This window comes from Sorex araneus, chromosome 11 (genome assembly GCF_027595985.1).
Source record: "Sorex araneus isolate mSorAra2 chromosome 11, mSorAra2.pri, whole genome shotgun sequence".
Lineage (NCBI taxonomy): Eukaryota > Metazoa > Chordata > Mammalia > Eulipotyphla > Soricidae > Sorex > Sorex araneus.
In genome coordinates, this window is record NC_073312.1 from 3,689,965 (window position 1) to 3,707,547 (window position 17,583).

General features: G+C 58.9%; 1 protein-coding gene across 2 annotated transcripts in view; it reads left to right on the forward strand.

Moving 5' to 3' along the window:
• ADAM12 (ADAM metallopeptidase domain 12) overlaps positions 1-17,583 on the forward strand; it is a 224,619-nt gene that overhangs the window by 132,871 nt on the left and 74,165 nt on the right. For both annotated transcript variants that reach the window (XM_055118985.1, XM_055118986.1), the window contains exons 4-5: positions 6,307-6,385; positions 16,479-16,555. In XM_055118985.1, coding sequence (XP_054974960.1) covers positions 6,307-6,385; positions 16,479-16,555 — 156 coding nt within the window. The remainder of the gene's footprint in view (positions 1-6,306; positions 6,386-16,478; positions 16,556-17,583) is intronic.

Genomic DNA, 17,583 nt, shown 5'->3' on the forward strand with positions numbered 1-17,583 from the left:
GAACAAGGAAAACAGCCAGGCCAAGGGGCTCTTCAGAAGGTTTATTCACATCACTCCTGATCCTGCCTTTCTGTTTCGCATAAAATCAGTGGGAAATAGACGCTCCCCCCCACCCGTTATTATCCCTGCCTCGACCCCCAGCCACGGTTTCTTTCTGTTTTCAAAGTCAAGAATTAGTGCCTTAGAACCAGTTCCTTCCAGGGGGAACTGAGCAGAAAAGGCAGGTCTAAAGCGAGGATAGAAACCAGCTGGACAGACGCTGGCCCCCAGGAGCCCAGCTTCTGCACCCCGGTGCCCTCACCTGCTGACCCAAGACCAGTGTCACTCTTAAAAAAAAAAGAAAAAAAAATGGCCAGGGGTCAAAGCAATAGCACAGCGGGTAGGGCGTTTGCCTTGCACGTGGCCGACCCGGGTTCGATCCCCGACATCCCATATGGTCCCCTAAGCACTGCCAGGAGCAATTCCTGAGTGCAGAGCCAGGAGTAACCCCTGAGCATCGCTGGGTGTGACCCAAAAAGCAAAAAAAAAAAAAAAAAGGCCATTTACAGAGCCACGATGGCTTAGTGAGAGCTCAGAGACCCCTGCTTCCCGTCGGCTCTTACGGCCACTGTTACTGCTCAAGAGGAAGAAGGAAGTTTCTGGAGCTTTCAGGGAATGGCTGTTGGGCTGTCTTGGCAGAGACACGTGAGTAGGGAACCTGGGCTGACCTCAAAACCAGTTCTCAAGACGTCCTGAGAGAGGTGGCGAGGGACTCTCTGCCCTTGGAGAGCGGGCTCTGTTGGGCTTCCCGCTTCGCTTCCTGGCCCTGCGGCCTCCTCTTCTCTCTCTTAACTGGGTTTTCAAAACGTGGTGCATCTCGCCGGCGGTCACGTCAAGAGCCGAGGGAGGAGTCTTGGCCCGCTCTCGGAAGCCTCCCAGCCCCAGATGGTCTTTCAGGGAAAACGAGAGCGTCGCCGGGAGCGCGGGTCCTGCGACGCCGCGGTGACAGCTGTGCCCGTCAATTTCACCTGCTTTGTATGTCTCAGCTGGAAAATGGGCGACTGACCAATCAGCCCCACTGTTCTGTTTCTAAAGCCCTCTCCACAGTCCACGACTGGCCGCTGGGCACTGGTCTGTGATTTCCTGAATGATGGGTTTATCCGAATAACGTCCCATGCAGTAGAAGAACCACATGGTCTGACCCCAGATGCTGGCGAGCTGAGACTTGAAATGGGGGCCATGTATGAAGGGATTATTTTGCAGGGGACTTAATTGCCCCTACAGTTTCCGAAATGCTGGATCTACAGTTTTATTTCTTAGCGTTTATGAAACGAAATGAGAAATCTGGAGAAGGGAAGGGTTGGTTGTTTTTTTTTTTTTCTTTAATTCTAGGGAGAAAAAAAAAGTTGTTTTGATCATTCTGAGTATCTTAGGAAATGGCGAATAACAAAAGAAAATGGAGTGTGAATGCCGCATTGTTCCCGCAGATGTACAGCTCTCAGTAGTGAAATGGATCCCCAAATGCTGGAATTATAACCCAAAATAATTGGAACTTAAATTGAATTCAGGGCTAAGAGGAACAGCATCGTGAGCCCCGTTTTGCATGAGGGAAGGCGTGGTTTCGGCGAGAGGCCGGCTGGGTCTCGTGGTCAGCTGGGGACCTCTAGAAACGCCTCGAGAAGGAACGGCGGCTCTTCCTGGTGTGGGGCCGGTGGCCGGGGCTGGGAGGGACATGGGCTGAGGGGCGAAGGAGCCCAGTTCCGTCTGTGGCTGAGCAAGTCTGGCAGACAGGGGGTCTCTGCCAAGGACAGTAAGGAGGTGCCCTGGGCTGGGCGGTGTGGCCAGCGGTCAGCAGCCACAGAGGGGCCACGTCGGAGGGGCTTTGTTTGCCCTCCCAGATCAGGGACCTCTGAGCTTCAGTCACTGAGCAGGTGACAGCGACTTTCTCTGCAGAAAACAAGATTCAGGGGCTGGAGTGATAGCACAGCGGGGAGGGCATTTGCCTTGCATGCGGCCGACCCGGGTTCGAATTCCAGCATCCCATATGGTCCCCTGAGCACCGCCAGGAGTAATTCCTGAGTCTAGAACCAGGAGTAAGCCCTGTGCATCGCTGGGTGTGACCCAAAAAGCAAAAAAAAAAAAAAAAAGAAAGAAAACAAGATTCATTCGCAGTGCAGACGGGGCAGACAGAGCTGAGGCGCTCAGCCGACCTTCCCCTCCCCTCTGCCCTTCCCTCGGTGCTCCTCTGACGGTTCCCGACAAGGGTGCTCCCTCGAATAAGGCAGCCTGCGCCCTTCGCCTCTCCTCGCCACCCCACCCCCGTCCCGACTGCCCCCGTCGCTGTGGGTGAGGTACTTGTCAGCGAGGGCGCGGGGACAGTCCTGACTGTGGTTTTTAATTGTGACTTTTATGGAGTGCCGGGTGGCGTTCAGACTCCAGGCCGTTTCTCTCTCCTTGGAAAGTATTTGTCGCTCTATCCAAGTTCCCATAAAAGAAAACCATTACCCAAATTTATATATATATGGACGATTTTGTAATTTGTGGAATAATCACTTGTGGGCAAGTAAATCTTTCGTCGGCTCCCAGGGTCCCGTGAATCCCGAGTGGGGCCCGGCCGGCCGGCGCGTGCTCTCACTGCAGAGAGACCGGGTACCTTCTATCTGCTCACTGACAAACAGGAAGTGTCCGGGGACGCTTTGGCATGAATCTGTGGCACGGACTCATTCAATCCCTCAGCCCCACGGGTCGTCTCCAGAGAAGGAGCTGGGGTGGGGGGGGAGGAGTCGTCGGCCCGTCGTCTCGGAGGGCTTTGCCGAGGCTCAGAAGTTGGTGCCAATCTCCCTGCCTCCCTCTCCTCTGCTTGCACCTTGCAGCCAGCCTGAAGCAGGTGACAGTGGCCGGGGCTGGTCTGGGTGACCTGACACCGCTTGGAATTCTGGGGGAAATGAGGGAGCGAAGGGGCCAGTCCCGCTGCTCCGGAGCGTGGAGGCAGACAGTCTTGAGGCCGCCTGCCTTGGGAATGGCTTTGGCTCTTGCGAGCACGTCCCCGCTGGGGTGGCTCGCTGCTCCGCAGAATGGCTGGTGTTTGCCACACGCCCAATCGGTGAAGCTCACGGCAGCGGGCAAGCCCACAGGAGGAGGTTTCTGCCCCCCAGCTCCACCTGGGGGAGGAAGAAATCCAGCAGCGGGGGATGAACAGTGAGGGACAAATATCTGCTGAGGTCCCCCCCTGCCAGAATGCCGGAGACACATTCTCTCCTGCCCAGGGTGCACAGAGTGGAGAGAGGGTGCTCCCAGGGGAGGTGCTCCCTCCCGCTCTCTCTGCTTTGGGGAATAAAGCCAGTCATGGCCGCGAGATCCATCTCGTTTCAAGGACCTGACGGGATGAGGGAATGGCCGGCTGAGAGGCGGTCCGCTTCAACAGTGCTCTCGAAGGAAGCAATTGGGGTAATTTTTATTTCAAGGCTCAGCTCACAACCAGAAGTGTGAGGAACGCTGCGCGGGAGAACATCATCTCCATCGTAACGTGTGCGTGGAAATCCCAGAGGCCTGAGGGTTCAGAAGTGACGCTGGTCGGGGCTGTCCTGGCTCTCCTCGAGGAGCACGTGGCCGCCCCGTGCCCCCCTGTTGGCCCAGCCTGGGGTCCAGAACATCCCCCAGCGCTGAGCTCACTGGGCCTCTCCGGCCCCCAGAGCCCCCTCGAGCCCCCGTCACGTGCCGCGCCCACGCCAGCCTCTCCCCCATGGCAGGGATCTCCCTTCCCCGTTGCTCCCCCCAGTTCCCGTAGTGCCCCCTGCGACCCCCACCCAGAGGCCCTGTCCCGGCCTGCCCCCCTGCCCCCCTGCCCACTCTCCTGCCGGTTGGTCTCTGCTCCCCAGAACCTAACGGTGTGGCTCAGAGCCTTTCCTGTCTCTGCTCCCATCACTGCCCAGTCCGCCCGGGTAGAGTCTCGGTCACTGACACCTCTGGGTGTGGCCCGGCCCCTCCCTCCCTCCCTCCGGCCTCACCCCCACAACTCAGAATGCCACAGACGCACCCTCCCTGCCATGCCTTTAGAGATGTGCTCCTGCCATCTGGAATGTTCTCATTCTGCCCCTCCCCCCACCTCAGCAGCTCCCCTTCACCCTGGCCCTTCCTCCCACCCCTCCCCCACGCTCGGGCGCCCCCACCAGACTGCGGGCTCAGGGGCTCTCCTAGACCCCCACAATGCTTTGGGTGTCTCCTGGAGAATTGGTTGGTGCTTGAGGGTGGGGGTCCAGCCCTCACCTGATGGTAGCTCTTGGGGTGACTCTGATGACTCCAGCACCGTGAAAGCTGGGAACTGGGCGTCTATGTGGGTGTCACTCGCAACAGCACCGTCAGAAGGAGAAGCACTTTCTCCCAGCATGCAGAGAAGCAGAATTCCTTGTTAGAGCAATAAATTTGATGAGCAGAGAGAATGTCACTGTCATCCCGTTTCTCATTGATTTGTTCGAGCGGGCACCAGTAACGTCTCTCATTGAGAGACTTATTGTTACTGTTTTTGGCATATCCAATATGCACGGGTGGCTTGCCAGTCTCTGCCGCATGGGCTCGATACTCTCGGTAGCTTGCCGGGCTCTCCGAGAGGGGCGGAGGAATCAAACTCGGGTCAGCCGCGTGAAAGGCGAACGCCCAACCGCTGTGCTATCACTCCAGCCCGAGCAGAAAGTGTCCTTACAAAATGATATGCCACCTTCTGTTGGTACTTGCTGATATAGAGGGTCCATCCGGCTGGATTTTCCCCACAGGGAGAGCTGATGGGGACGGGCCCAACAGGATCCCTCTCCAACATGCTCCTGCTGGCTCAGTTTCCTCCCTCGCCCTTTGACCTTGCCCCCTTTCAGTTAGACCCTCATCTTAGAAATCTTCGACTGGCACCTTCTTGGCTTTATCTTGTGGTTCCTTGACGCAGCTTGTGCCCAAGAAGTGAGTGGGGCACGTGTTGCCGGCAGTTCGGAAGGAAGAATCTAGATAGAGGGAATGTGCCTCTAGAATCACACTCAGATTCAGTGATCTATTATCCCATCTCTCCATCTGTCAGCCTATCCATCCATCATCCCATCAACCATCCATCCATCAACCAGCTACCTGTCCATCCACCAACTATCCATCACCATTCCAGCAACCATCCATCCATCCACCAACCATCTATTCATCTATCAACTATACATCCATCATTCCAGCAACCCAACCATCCATCCACCAACCATCTATCCTTCCATCAATTATTCATCATCATTCTAGCAACCCATCCATCCACCCATCAACCATCTATCATCCACCAACTATCCATCACTATTCCATCAACTATCCATCCATCCACCAACCATCTATTCATCTATCAACTATACATCCATCATTCCAGCAACCCAACCATCCAGCAACCATCTACCTATCCATTCATCAACTATCCATCCATCCACTCATCAGTGTATCCATCCATCATTCCACCAACATATTCATCCATCCATCCACTCATCTGTCCACCCATATATTCATATCTTCTTCTGTCCCTCTCAGTCCATCTATCCCCTACCCACATCTGCATTTGCTCCTCTCAGTATATCCACCCTTACCTTCATCCATCTGTATTAATCATGGGTCCATCCCTCTCACTTCATCCATTAATCCATCCACCCGTTCATCTATCCGACCATCCCTCTGCTCTTCTCCTCACCACATATTCATCCAGCCCAGATTAAAGTGTCTGAAACTGGCGCTCGACCAGTATCTCCTGACCAGTCATAAACCTGGGTCTCTCTGCGTCTCCGGAATCACTCCTAGTGGTGCTCAGAGAGCTGTGTGGTCCCCAGGAATGGAACCCAGGGCTCCCACATGTAATGCTCATTCTCCAGCACATTGGGCTAACTCTCTGCCCTTCCTTGCCCTCTCAACATTGATGACTAATTCTCTCACCCTGGGAGTGCCAGTGACGGGAATATTAGGGGTCCAAAATTATCTCCTCGACAGGTGGCAGAGCTACTGATGAGAGTGAGTCCTTGTCCCTTCCCGCCAGACGTGGGAACGGGCACAGAGCGTGCGCAGGTGCCCACATGCATGTCCATGTGTGTGTTGGGGGACTGAGGTGGCAGGAAGGTGGGGCCCCTCTGGTCCCGGGCGCTGTGGCCAGAAGCACGTGTCTGCACTACACCTGCTGGGTCTTCTGCCTCTTCCTGTATCACTGGACAGTGAGGGGGGGGCCTGTGGGGCCTGTGGGGTCCTCTGTGGATTGGGAGGGTGCACCCTTCCTGCTCGGCTCCACGGGACTGTGCGCTCACCTGCTGTGTCATCTCCTTGTCTCCACAGCGGCCTCATCGCCCGTGGGTTCACAGAGACACATTACCAGCAGGACGGGACGCTGGTCTCCCTCACTCGGAACCACACGGTGAGTCCTGCACCTCGGGGCCCCTGCGGTTCTGCCCACCTGCCACCTGCCACCAGGGGCTCACACCTGGACCCCTTTGACGAACGCAAATGACACCAGGGATCCCTGAGTAAAACTCAACATCTGGGCTGCCAAGACACGCCCAGAGCCCGCGGTGGGTCACGGGAAGAGGCCACGTTCCGTCCCAGTGCCAGCGCAGTGAGGGCTGGACTGAGGCCATGGCTGCCCCCGACCACATCTAAGGGTGGGCTTTACTGCAGGTCGGCCTTGGGACAGACCCTCTCCTAGGAAGCCTCGCCGGCGTCCAGTGACTCAGGGAATAGCGGGAGCCCGTTGAGCGAGGCTGCGGGGAATGTGGAGGGTCTTCACGAGGTTCAGGGGAGAGGCAGCTCCCCCTGTATCCCCACCCACTCCCCATCCACGGGATTCCAGGGCCTGGTGGTCCGTAGGCCCCACCTGGGTCCCCACTGGCTTTTCTGGCCTTTGAAGTCTGACATGCAGCTGTGTTGAGCTGCTTACTTACAGGGGTGCTCCCCTAACACGTGCTGGGTCCAGGGCCCTGTGGGGGGCCAGAGAATGGAGGCCGCCTTTGGGCGCCGGCACCTCTAGGCACTCGGAGGATGACTTGGTCTTAAGAGCAGTGGACGATAGGGCTGGAGCCATAGTACAGCAGGGAGGGCGTTTCCCTTGCACGCTACTGACCCAGGTTCGATCCCCAGCACCCACTATGGTCTCCCGAGTCCACCAGGCGTGATCTCTGAGCACGATCGCGTGTGCCCTTCATGCCAAACAGAGCAGTCAGAGCTGTGGGTGCTCCCAGAAGCTGACTGCAGGCCGCTTTGCACCCTCCCTCCCTTCGTGGACCGTCGGACCACTGTTGGCTTGTGACAGGGCACACGGACGGCTAGAGACAGGCAGCAGGGAGGGGACGGGTCAGGCGTCACCCAGAACCCGGAGGAAACACACGGACACGGTGGATCCAAGCAGATCAACACTGTTATCCTTCTCTGCAAACGTTTGCAGGATCAGAGAAACCCCCGGGAGACAGAACCGAGGGCAGGAATGGGGGCCGTGGGCAAGGAGGCCGGGTCGGTAGGGCCTCCGGGGCTGGGTGGCTGGGTTGGGGGCCAGCGGGGGGTTCACGGGTGCCAAGGAGGCAGCGTGCTCAGAGCCCGGAGGATGAGAAAGCTCCCGTCCAGGGGAGGCGCAGAGAACTGTCTCCCAGTGTCCCAGAGTCGAGAGGAGTTTCCTACGCCAAAGTTCCTCTCCTTTGTCAGCGAGTGTCAGCGGGGTGGGGAGGGGGCCAGCCCGGGGTGGGGGTCCTAGTCAGCACACTGACCTCAAGCCTGCTCCCAGGTCAGCAGCTCCGGGGCCCATCCCGGAGCACAGCCCCACACTATTGTCCGGGGAGCCATCTGCAGCCCAGATTTGGGGGAGCCCTGGCACCCCTGTGAAAACTAAGACCCCAGTCCCTGCCACAAACCACACAAGGGAAAAAATCATGTCAGAAAACATCTGCGTGCAGCAGAAACTAGAAGGAGCCAGGCCAGCAGGGTGAGATGAGGAGGCATCAGAGGGGGAGGGAGGGGGTGCAGGGGGCCGGACCGGGGAGGGGCTGGACCCCAGGCTCAGCTCCCTTCAGGGATGTGCCCCCCACGCAGTGAAAAGGGGGAAAAGCAAACAATACACAAATAAGGCTGAAGGAAAGTCCAGAATGAAAATTCACAGGGGAAGAGGGAAGCGGTCTTTTTTGGGTGGGTGGGGGGCTGAGAGTGCCCCCCCAGGTGAAGAAAGGCTAGACTTCCAAGCAGGAAGAACCAAGAGAGCGCCCCGGGTGGCCGGCGGTGGAACTGCAGGGCTCTCGAGGCAGACTGAGCCTGGGGGGCGGGCGGGACGGTTTGAATTTGCTCTTTCGGCTTCTAAGAATCCCTCCCAAAAGAAAAAATCTTGCAAGAAGTCGTAGCAAGAAGGGAACCGAACAGGAAGCTACAGGAAGCAACATAATTGCTGTTGAATACATCTGGAGATGCCGCTTAAAATCCTCCTTAGAGTGGCAGTGACTGCATCTGGGTGTTTTAAAACAACGTGAGCAAACAGTAAAGACAGTTTGAGGATGTGCCGTGTGCTAGAGAATAGCAGAGGCGCTGAGTAACCTTAGGTGCTTGGTAAGTAAAGTATTTATCTGAGTACCTTCACTCAAAGACTAGAAGAATAGAATGTAGAGTTCATATAGTAGAATGTAAACAAAATATCAACCCCACAGAGGAAGAGAAGAAGGAAGAAATGTCAAAAGAAGTAAACATAAGCTATAAAAGACAAATGCAAAATGAGTGAACCTAATACTCTCACTTTATATAAATAGATTTAATCTGTTTGTTAAAGTAAAAACGGATTATCTGATTATGGTGCAGATAAAATCCAGCTACCGTGTTTTATGAAGTCTGTCCACATTCAAACTGTTTATAAAAGCACTGTTGCCCCATTGTTCATCAATTTGCTCGAGCAGGCACCAGTAACGTCTCCATTGTGAGACTTGTTGTTACTGTTTTTGGCATATCAAATATGCCACGGGGAGCTTGGCAGGCTCTGCCATACAGGCGGGATACTCTCAGTAGCTTGCCAGTCTCTCCAAGAGGGATGAAGGAATCGAACCCGGGTCGGCCGCATGCAAAGCAAATGCCCTACCCTCTAGTCCATTTATAAAAAGAAATAGAAAAAGATTTAACAGACAAATGCTAATCTGAAGAGTATTAACATCACTCTCAGACAAGCTAGACCTTGGGAAATAAATAAATGCCGTAACGGGCAAAGAGTCTCTTTACTTAATGAGAAAAGAAACAATTCAAAATGATGGTGAAAGAATTGTGAACCTATATGCACAGCAGAACGTCTCAAACTGTATAAGGCAATCCCTGAAAAGCTGCAGTGACAGAGAGGCACAACCAGAGGCACACCCAGTGACAGAGAGGCACACCCAGAGCCAGAGGGTGCGTCTCGACGCGACTCTCAGAAACGCTGTTTTCCCTTGAATGTGGGTTGGAGACGGGGAAGCGCTAAACAATATCTAGTTCTTAGTATTCATCAATGAGCAAAGCACCTAATATTCAACTCAGAAAAATGAAACAGGGTCATTAGAGAATAAGACATGGAGGCCACGCTCGGGGGAGGGGCACAGCCAGGCTCTGGGCCGCACTTGCGGCCTGGGGGGGTGTGGGCGCCCCCCCGAGCCCCGCCTCATGCGGGGTGCAGAGGGGAGCCCCAGCCTGTCTCTCGAGGGGCGCCGGGGTCGAGTTCTCTTTCTCTGGGATTTGCCGTGAGGTCAGCGGGTAGAAGACAGACAGACAGGGGGCCAGAGCCATAGCACAGCGGGTAGGGCATTTGCCTTGCAGGCGGCCGACCCGGGTTCGATCCCCGGCATCCCATATGGTCCCCCAAGCACCGCCAGGAGTAATTCCTGAGTGCAGAGCCAGGAGTAACCCCTGAGCATCGCTGGGTGTGACCCAAAAAACAAAACAAAACAAAAAAACAGAAGACAGACAGACAGACAGGCAGACGGGCCCCTCCCTGGGGAAATGGCAGGCCCTGACCTCCTCCCCATGGTCCCTGCCCCCAGCAGGTTCTGCAGCCCCCTCCCCGCTGGGCTGGCAGGAACAGGCTAAGGGCCTGGGGGGCCCCGGGGGGGCAGGTTAGAGGCCACAGGGCGACTCAGGGTCCTGACAGTGCGCAGACGCCCTCTGGCCACGATCCCCTGCTGCTGCTTCTGACCTGGGGGTCCACCCCCAGCAGGGGCAGGGGTGAGGCTGGCCGACACCCCAAACCTCCAGGGGCCACCGGCCACGCTGCTTTGGCGATTGGAAGCAGATGAGGGCCCGGGTCCCGGCCCCGCCGGGTCCCTGAGCTGGCACCTGTCTGGAGACACCCGCCCCAGAGGCACCGCGGCCACCGCCCTCGGCCCCGTCCCCCGCACGCCAGAGTTCAGGGCCTCGGCTCGTCTTCGTGGCCGGAGACGCCGCTTGGGGTCTCGCGTCGGTCGGACCCGGCTGGCGGAGGGAGTTGTGCAGACTCTCGGCCCCTGACCACACGAGATGACCACCCGGGGCCAGCGGGGCGGCCACCTCCCACGGGGCCGCTGTCCCTCGCCAGCCCCGAGCACTGGGCACTCGTGGCCCGGCCCTGCTGACCACGGCCGAGGGCTCCCTGGGTGCGGGCTGTGGCCGCAGCCAAGGCTGGGGCAGGGGGGGACGTGGGGCAGGAGCTGTTTCCTCTCTGGCCTCCCCCGGGAAGGGCCGCAGACCCTCCCAGACGCCCCCCCACAGTGCCTGTTTGGGGCACATGGACATCAAGTCCCCAGCTCGGTGTCTCAGCACCTCTCCCCGCGCCAGGCCCACGGCACCCCGACAGGGCACACGCCAGAGACAGGGGGCAAGAGGAACACCCCCAAGGACCCCGAACCACATTCAGCTCAGGCCTGAGGAACCATGGAAGGCTTCCTGGAGGAAAGAGCCCACGGGAAGGGGCACGTCCTCCACCATGAGCAGTCACCTTGGAGATGGTGGACACCCCCCTCTGGACACCCTCCTCGGGCCCAGAAACAGACGCTCAGTCCTCTTCATCAGGGCAGGGACAGGCACCGCAGTCCAGTGCTCCCTGCAGGGGGCAGAAACCAGGCTGCCATGTAGGCAACAGCTTGGGCACACACATGTGCATGTGTACCTGTCCATGTGAACATGTGTGGGCACTCTGGATGTCTGTGCAGACATGCGTGCATGCCTGTACACAGACGCACACACCTGCACATGCCAGTATCCATGTGTGCAGACATGAGCTCCATGCCTGTGTACACGGATGCACACACCAGCATCCATGTGTGCAGACATGCGTGTATGCCTGTATACACAGACGCACACACCTGCACATGCCAGTATCCATGTGTGCAGACATGCATGCATGCCTGTGTACACAGATGCACACACACCTGCACACGCCAGCATCCATGTGTGCAGACATGTGTGCCATGCCTGTGGACACACACCTGCACATTCCAGCATTGTTCTAGTGTCTGACACATGTGTGCACATGTACGAGCTATGCCTGTGCACAAACACACATTGTTCTCATGTGTTCTCTGGACATGTGCACATGCATGCACACATATGAACATTCAAGCACACATGCACACACCTCCGTGTTCCCCCACCATCTGCCCATTGCCTGAGCTGGGCTATGGCACGGCCCTGTGTTTCCTGACTTGAGGAACCACGTGGCCCCTCGGTGGGTCGGGAGGTGGAGGAGAGGGTGCAGAGAGGAGGGGCACCGTCCGGGCCCACAGGGCCCCCCCCCCCCCGCTGCTCTCCGCTCCCAGTCTGGCACCCGGGGCGCCAGGGAAGGCCTGGGCCCTGCACCTGTCGGGAAGGGCGTGCGTGAGGGTGGCCGGGGCGGGTGGAGGCTCCGTGCAGGGAGCACGGTGTGACGGGAGCACTCGGGCAGGACTCCTCCTGCTGCACATGTCCGGGGAGCCCCGGGTCCCAGGACAGGCTGGGCAGCGTCTCCGTCCGTCTCTGGCAGCTGCTGTCGGCCGTGGCCCTGCTCCCAGCTCGGGCCGTTCCGCTTTGCCGCTGAGCTTCGCAGACCCCGGTTCCTGCCCCCGGGAGAGGCGACGGGCTCTGGGGCTCCTCAGAGCGGAGGGCGCTTCCGCACAAACAGCCTGGGCCCGTTTCCCCCGGCCCGCGTGGGCACCCCAGAGAAGCAGCGAGCATTTCACGGGAGGGGGGAGCATGGGGTTCAGCTGCGGGGGCTGACTAGACGTTTTCTTAAGGGGGAAGATGCGGTTTTGTGGTCGTGCGAGTTTGGGACCATTTTCTGGGCTGTGCTCCAAGGGGAGAGATAAAATGCACCAGGTCAGCAGAATCGGGCGCGACTCCTGGTGGATGGGCAGCTGCAGGCGCCAGCTGACAAACGCAGCCCCACAGCCCAGAGGCAACTGGGGAGCTGGGGCGGGCCCGGCTTCAGGGAGCACCCTCGGCAGTGGACTCGAGGGCCGGTGCTCCTCTTGTGCCTCCCCTTGAGCTAACCACATGCTGAAGCAGCAGGCAGCGAGTCTGCGGAGACCGACCCGGAGGCAGCACACGGCCGGGGCGGGCCCTCGGACCCGGGGGACAGTCCCTGGAGCCTTTCCGAGTGGGCCCGTCTGGACCCTCACAGAAAGTGCCCACAGGCTCCCTCTGGCCCGAGGGGCACCTCCCCCTCTCCCCAGAGGTGGCACGTAGGGGACAGAGGGGGCTTTCGGAGTCCAGAAAAGCCCTTGAGGTGGTTGGGAGCACAGCGCAGGAGCCGGCTAAGCTCCCTCAGCAAAGCATTAACCCCGGAGGCTCAGCTAGCAACAGCGGCTCAGCAAACCCTCAGACTCAGGCTTAGTGTCCCCATGGCCACAGACAGCAATTGCCACAAAATTTCTTTTACCAAAGTGATTTTTGATCATCCCATTCGTGGTAACAAACAATATAGAATAAATTATTGTGGGCTGCTTTGGGCAGGCCCGAGGGGAAATGGTTGGGAAACGGAGGCAGTGGTGGGGGAGGGGACAGTGGTGGGGGGAAGAGACAGTGGTGGGGGAGGGGACAGTGGGGGGAGGGGGCGGTAGTGGGGGAGGGAATGGTGGTGGGGGGAGGGGACAGTGGTGGGGGAGGGAGCAGTGGGGGGAGGGGACAGTGGTGAGGGGAGGGGACAGTGGTGGGGAGGGGGCAGTTGGGGGGGATTAGGGCTGGAATATTGAGCACCTGTAACAAACCATCATGAACAACTTTGTCAACCATGGTGTTTAAGTAAAGGGGGGGAGAGAGAAGGAAGGAAGGAAGGAAGGAAGGAAGGAAGGAAGGAAGGAAGGAAGGAAGGAAGGAAGGAAGGAAGGAAGGAAGGAAGGAAGGAAGGAAGGAAGGAGACAAAGAGACAAAGAAAAGGCCGTCCTTCGCCATGTGTGAATTTCCAGCTTTATGAAATTGTAGTCCCTGGTCTTGGGGCATCTGGAGTCGGTTCCCCCATCCCAGAGGCCGTCGGGGGGACGGGCGGGGGGCCATGGTCTTGCCAGTCCAACTGCAGAAGGTCCAGTAAAAGGTGCTTCAGGGCTGCAAGAGAACTGACGGGTGGAGGGTGGTTTGCCTCGAGGAAGAGTTGGGGACGGTCGGGCCGACCCCGCCCCTTTATAGGCGAAGTAGGCGACCCCTCAGCCAGGCTGCTAAGCTGGAAATTAATTTTACACTCATTTGCTCTTAGCTCATGCTTTAATGAGCTGGTATTTCTAGGTGCTTAATTGAAACTACGTTTGATAAATAATCTATTGGAAAATAACAAATTGAGACGGAGTGTAAACAAGCTTCAGATTTCAGAGGTCACTAGTCACAATCATTGTCATCATTTGGCTTCTAAATTTTTTTTAACCCGTGCTTAGCCGCCGCCGTGAACGTGTCACGGCTCCCTTGGATGGAGCCGGCTCTAAGCCAGGGCCCCACGGAGTGGACGGTCACAGTGGCCGTGGCTCTGGCCTCCCAGTCAGTCACCGCGCCCGCATCAGCCCCGCCCACTGGGCGAATGGTGCTCCCCATGGCCGTGCCTGCCGGGGGCCCCTCGGGGCACCTGGACACTGCGGTCCAGCTGCGTGGCCTCCTCATCTTTGAGAATTGTCCCGCCGACTCCCCCGGGTGCCCGCACACAGGCCAGCGAGAGACTCAGGCTGGGAACCTTTCTACAGTTCTCTCGTGGGGGGTCTGTGGAGCAGCCTGACAGCTGGGTCCCCCAGGCCTGGGGGCGGGGGTGTCCGGTTAGGCCAGTGGGCCCCCACTCTCCCTCACCTACCCTCCCTGGGCCACAGCTCACTGGGGCCACCCGCCCCAGCCCTGGAGGAAGCTGGACGCTCCATGCGGGCCTCGTGTCCCTGTCCTGCTCCTCCGGCCAGGCTGAATGGCACCCCCGTCGCTGCCCCCTCCAGCCAGGCTGAAACCCCCCGACCCTTCCCCCTCCGGCCAGGCTGAACCCCCCCATCCCTGCCCCCTCCGGCAAGGCTGAACCCCCCGTCCCTCTCCCCTCCGGCCAGGCTGAACCCCCCCATCCCTTCCCCCTCCGGCCAGGCTGAACCCCCCATCCCTGCCCTCACTCCAGCCAAGCTGAACCCCTGCTCTGTCCCCAAACACCCCCCCTCTCGCCCACGCTGCCCCTCCGAGCTCCCCCTGGCCTCCCCCTGGCCAGCTCACTGTGCTACTCGCAGGGCCAGCTGGGGAACCCACAAAACATTCCTGGTTTGAAGTTGATACAACCGGCCACATAAAAAGGCTCAAATATGCCACAATCTGAGAAGCTGGTGACACAGCCCAGCACGAGGGTCTCATGCAGACTGGTTTGTGGGGAGGAAAAAAAGCAGATTTTTTCCCCCTTTACACTAAAAATAACCACAGAGGAGACATAATAAAGATCTAATTCATGGTATCCGAAGGTCTATACAATACCTCAGCACAAGCCAAAGAAAATTTTGCAGTAGACATAAGAATAAACGCAAAACGAGACTGAAGGGTATAAAATTCCCCTTACTAATGGGAGAGACACGCCACCTACTTGTCTAGGAAGAGTCTTTATTGTAAAACTAGAAAATCTAACCAGATTGTGGGAAGTTATCCCAAACATTCAGGGGGTGGGAATCTCAGCAAATTGTTAGAGATCAGAGTTTCCGTTCTTCAGTTCACTTACAAGAGGCAATGAGCAATGATATCCCAGGATATTTGACAAAAGAAGAGAAGCAAAAGGAGTGAGTGCTCTGAGCAAGGTTACCAGGACAAGCAGGGCCGGATTAATTGTCTTTTACTAAGCGATTCTTAGAGGGTTGATACCCACTTGCAGAACAATAAACTTGGACTGCCAGCCAGATCCACAAATTAATTCAGTGAGGTTTATGCTTGGGGCCTGAGTGACAGTCCAGTGGCTTGAGTGCTTGCCTTGCACGCAGCAAATTGGGGTTCCTTCCCTGAGATCCCATATGGTCCCCGGAGAACAGCCAGGAGGGATCCCTGAGAGCAGAGCCAGGTGCAAGCCTTGAGTACTGCTGGGCGTTGCCCAAAAATAAAATAAAATAAAATAAAATAAAAGGGGTTGATGTTTAAACAACAACACAGACACACACAGCCCCATCCGCTGTAACCCCAGGAAGGCTTCTTAGCTAAGGCCCTAGGGAGTAATTAACCAGAGAATAACAGAGAGTTGAGACCCCATCGACATCCCGGGACCAAGAACGTGAAAAGATGAGGCACGGCAGGTGCAGACATCGCTGTGCACGGTCCCTCGGAGAGCTCCTCTGGTCAGCGCTAGGGACAGGAGCCCAGGGACAGGGGCGAAGGATCTGAGCGAATCCTGAGACGTTCGAATGATCAGTGGACTCTCAGCACCGTGCTCGGCCCCCTGGTCCCCAGAGGAGGGAAGGCAACAGTGCCACCGCACACACCAGCACGTTGAAAATGGAACACAAATAAAGGGGGCTGGAGCCATAGCACAGCGGGGAGGGCGTTTGGCCTTGCACGCGGCCGACCCGGGTTCGATTCTCAGCATCCCATAGGGTCCCCCGAGCACCGCCAGGGGTAATTCCTGAGTGCAGAGCCAGGAGTAACCCCTGTGCAACGCCGGGTGTGACCCAAAAAGAAAAAAAAAAAGCAGAGGAGGAGGAGGAAGATGGAGGAGGGGAGGCCCCGCTCTGCAGGGTGGCGCTGGCCCTGGCACTGACCAAACCTTCTTCCTGCCACCATCACTCTGGGCCTCACACCCCCTCTGCGCCCCCTCCCCTCTCGGCGACCAACCAAGGCTCCCCCACCCCCGCAGCGCCCGGTGGGGGGAGGGCCAGGGTAATGCGACTCAGCCTGTCCCCCCCTTGACTGGACACCCGCCCCCCTCCCCCGGGCTCTCCGGTGGCCTGGCAGGGGGAGGGCGGGGCCGGCGAGGCCCCCGAGGAAGCAGGGCCGCCTCCACCTGGCCTGACCTAGCGCCCCCGATGGGTGCTTCAGGCTCAGGGGGGCAGCGAGCGCGGGCGGGCTGGGAGCTGACCGCTGTGCTCCTCCCGCAGGGCCACTGCCACTACCACGGGCACGTGCGCGGCCACCCCGGCTCCAGCGTCAGCCTCAGCGCGTGCTCCGGGCTCAGGTAGGTGGGGTCGGGGACGTCGGTGGCCCCCGTGGGCCGGGGCTCTGGGTGGGGAGGACGGGGGCTCCCTCCGGCAGCACCGTCCCCCTCCTCGCCCCTCCGCCCCGCTGCCCCGCAGAGCCCTGCTCGGGCAGGGTGGGGTTCGGGCCCCCGGATTCCCTGCCCTGCCTTGGCTGCAGTTCCAGGATGGAACGTCGGGTCCGAGCAGAAACCCTGGCGCCAGCTGGTCAGCCCTGCAGCCGCCTCGCGCCCGGGGAGGGGGAGCGTGCAGCGACGTCCAGGGCCCGGGGGCACCCTGCGACACTCGGGGCCAGAGGAGACGAGGGGGGAGGAACGCATGCTGCTCTGGAGGGGCCGGGCCCGAGGCGGCGAGCCGGGAAGGAAAAGCTCTGCCCGGAGATGACACAGTGACATCTGCCGAGCGAGTGACGTGGCCCCTGTGTGCGGGTGACCGGGCAGGGACTCCAGTCCCAGGCGCAGCCCTGGACGCTTGGCCGTGTCAGGGCGTCCTCCCCGGTCCCCTCGCGCCCCACCCGGCCCCTCAGGCCCCTGCCGCAGCCCCTCCTCCCGCCATCCCCTCCCCCCCTCCGGCCAGACGCCGCTCCGGCAAACCCTCCTGGTGTCAATTTGGCTTGGGGGCTCCGGGGCACAGCGGGGCTGAGGGCCACAGGGCCAGGCAGGGCCGGGAACCCAGCCAGGGGCCCTGCCCCGGGGCCCCACCTTAGGGCCCCTGGCTCTTACTCCCACAGAGCCACCCGTCGGCTCCAGGTGCGGGCTGGGGGTCCCCTCCCCTTCCCAGCAGCCCGGGTCCGAGCCCTGCGCTGGCCCGGGCCAGCCCCCGACTGTGACCGGGAAACCAGGGTCAGAGGAAATGGACACTCATTGACCTCATTGCAGTGCTCAGCCCCCAGCGGCTGCAGCCCGGGGCCCCGATGACAGGGACCCCAGGGGGTGGAGAGAGAGGCGGGGGGTCAGAGGGCGGCCTCACCACAGCCCCTGCAGGAAGCCAAGGGCTGTGAGGGGCAGAC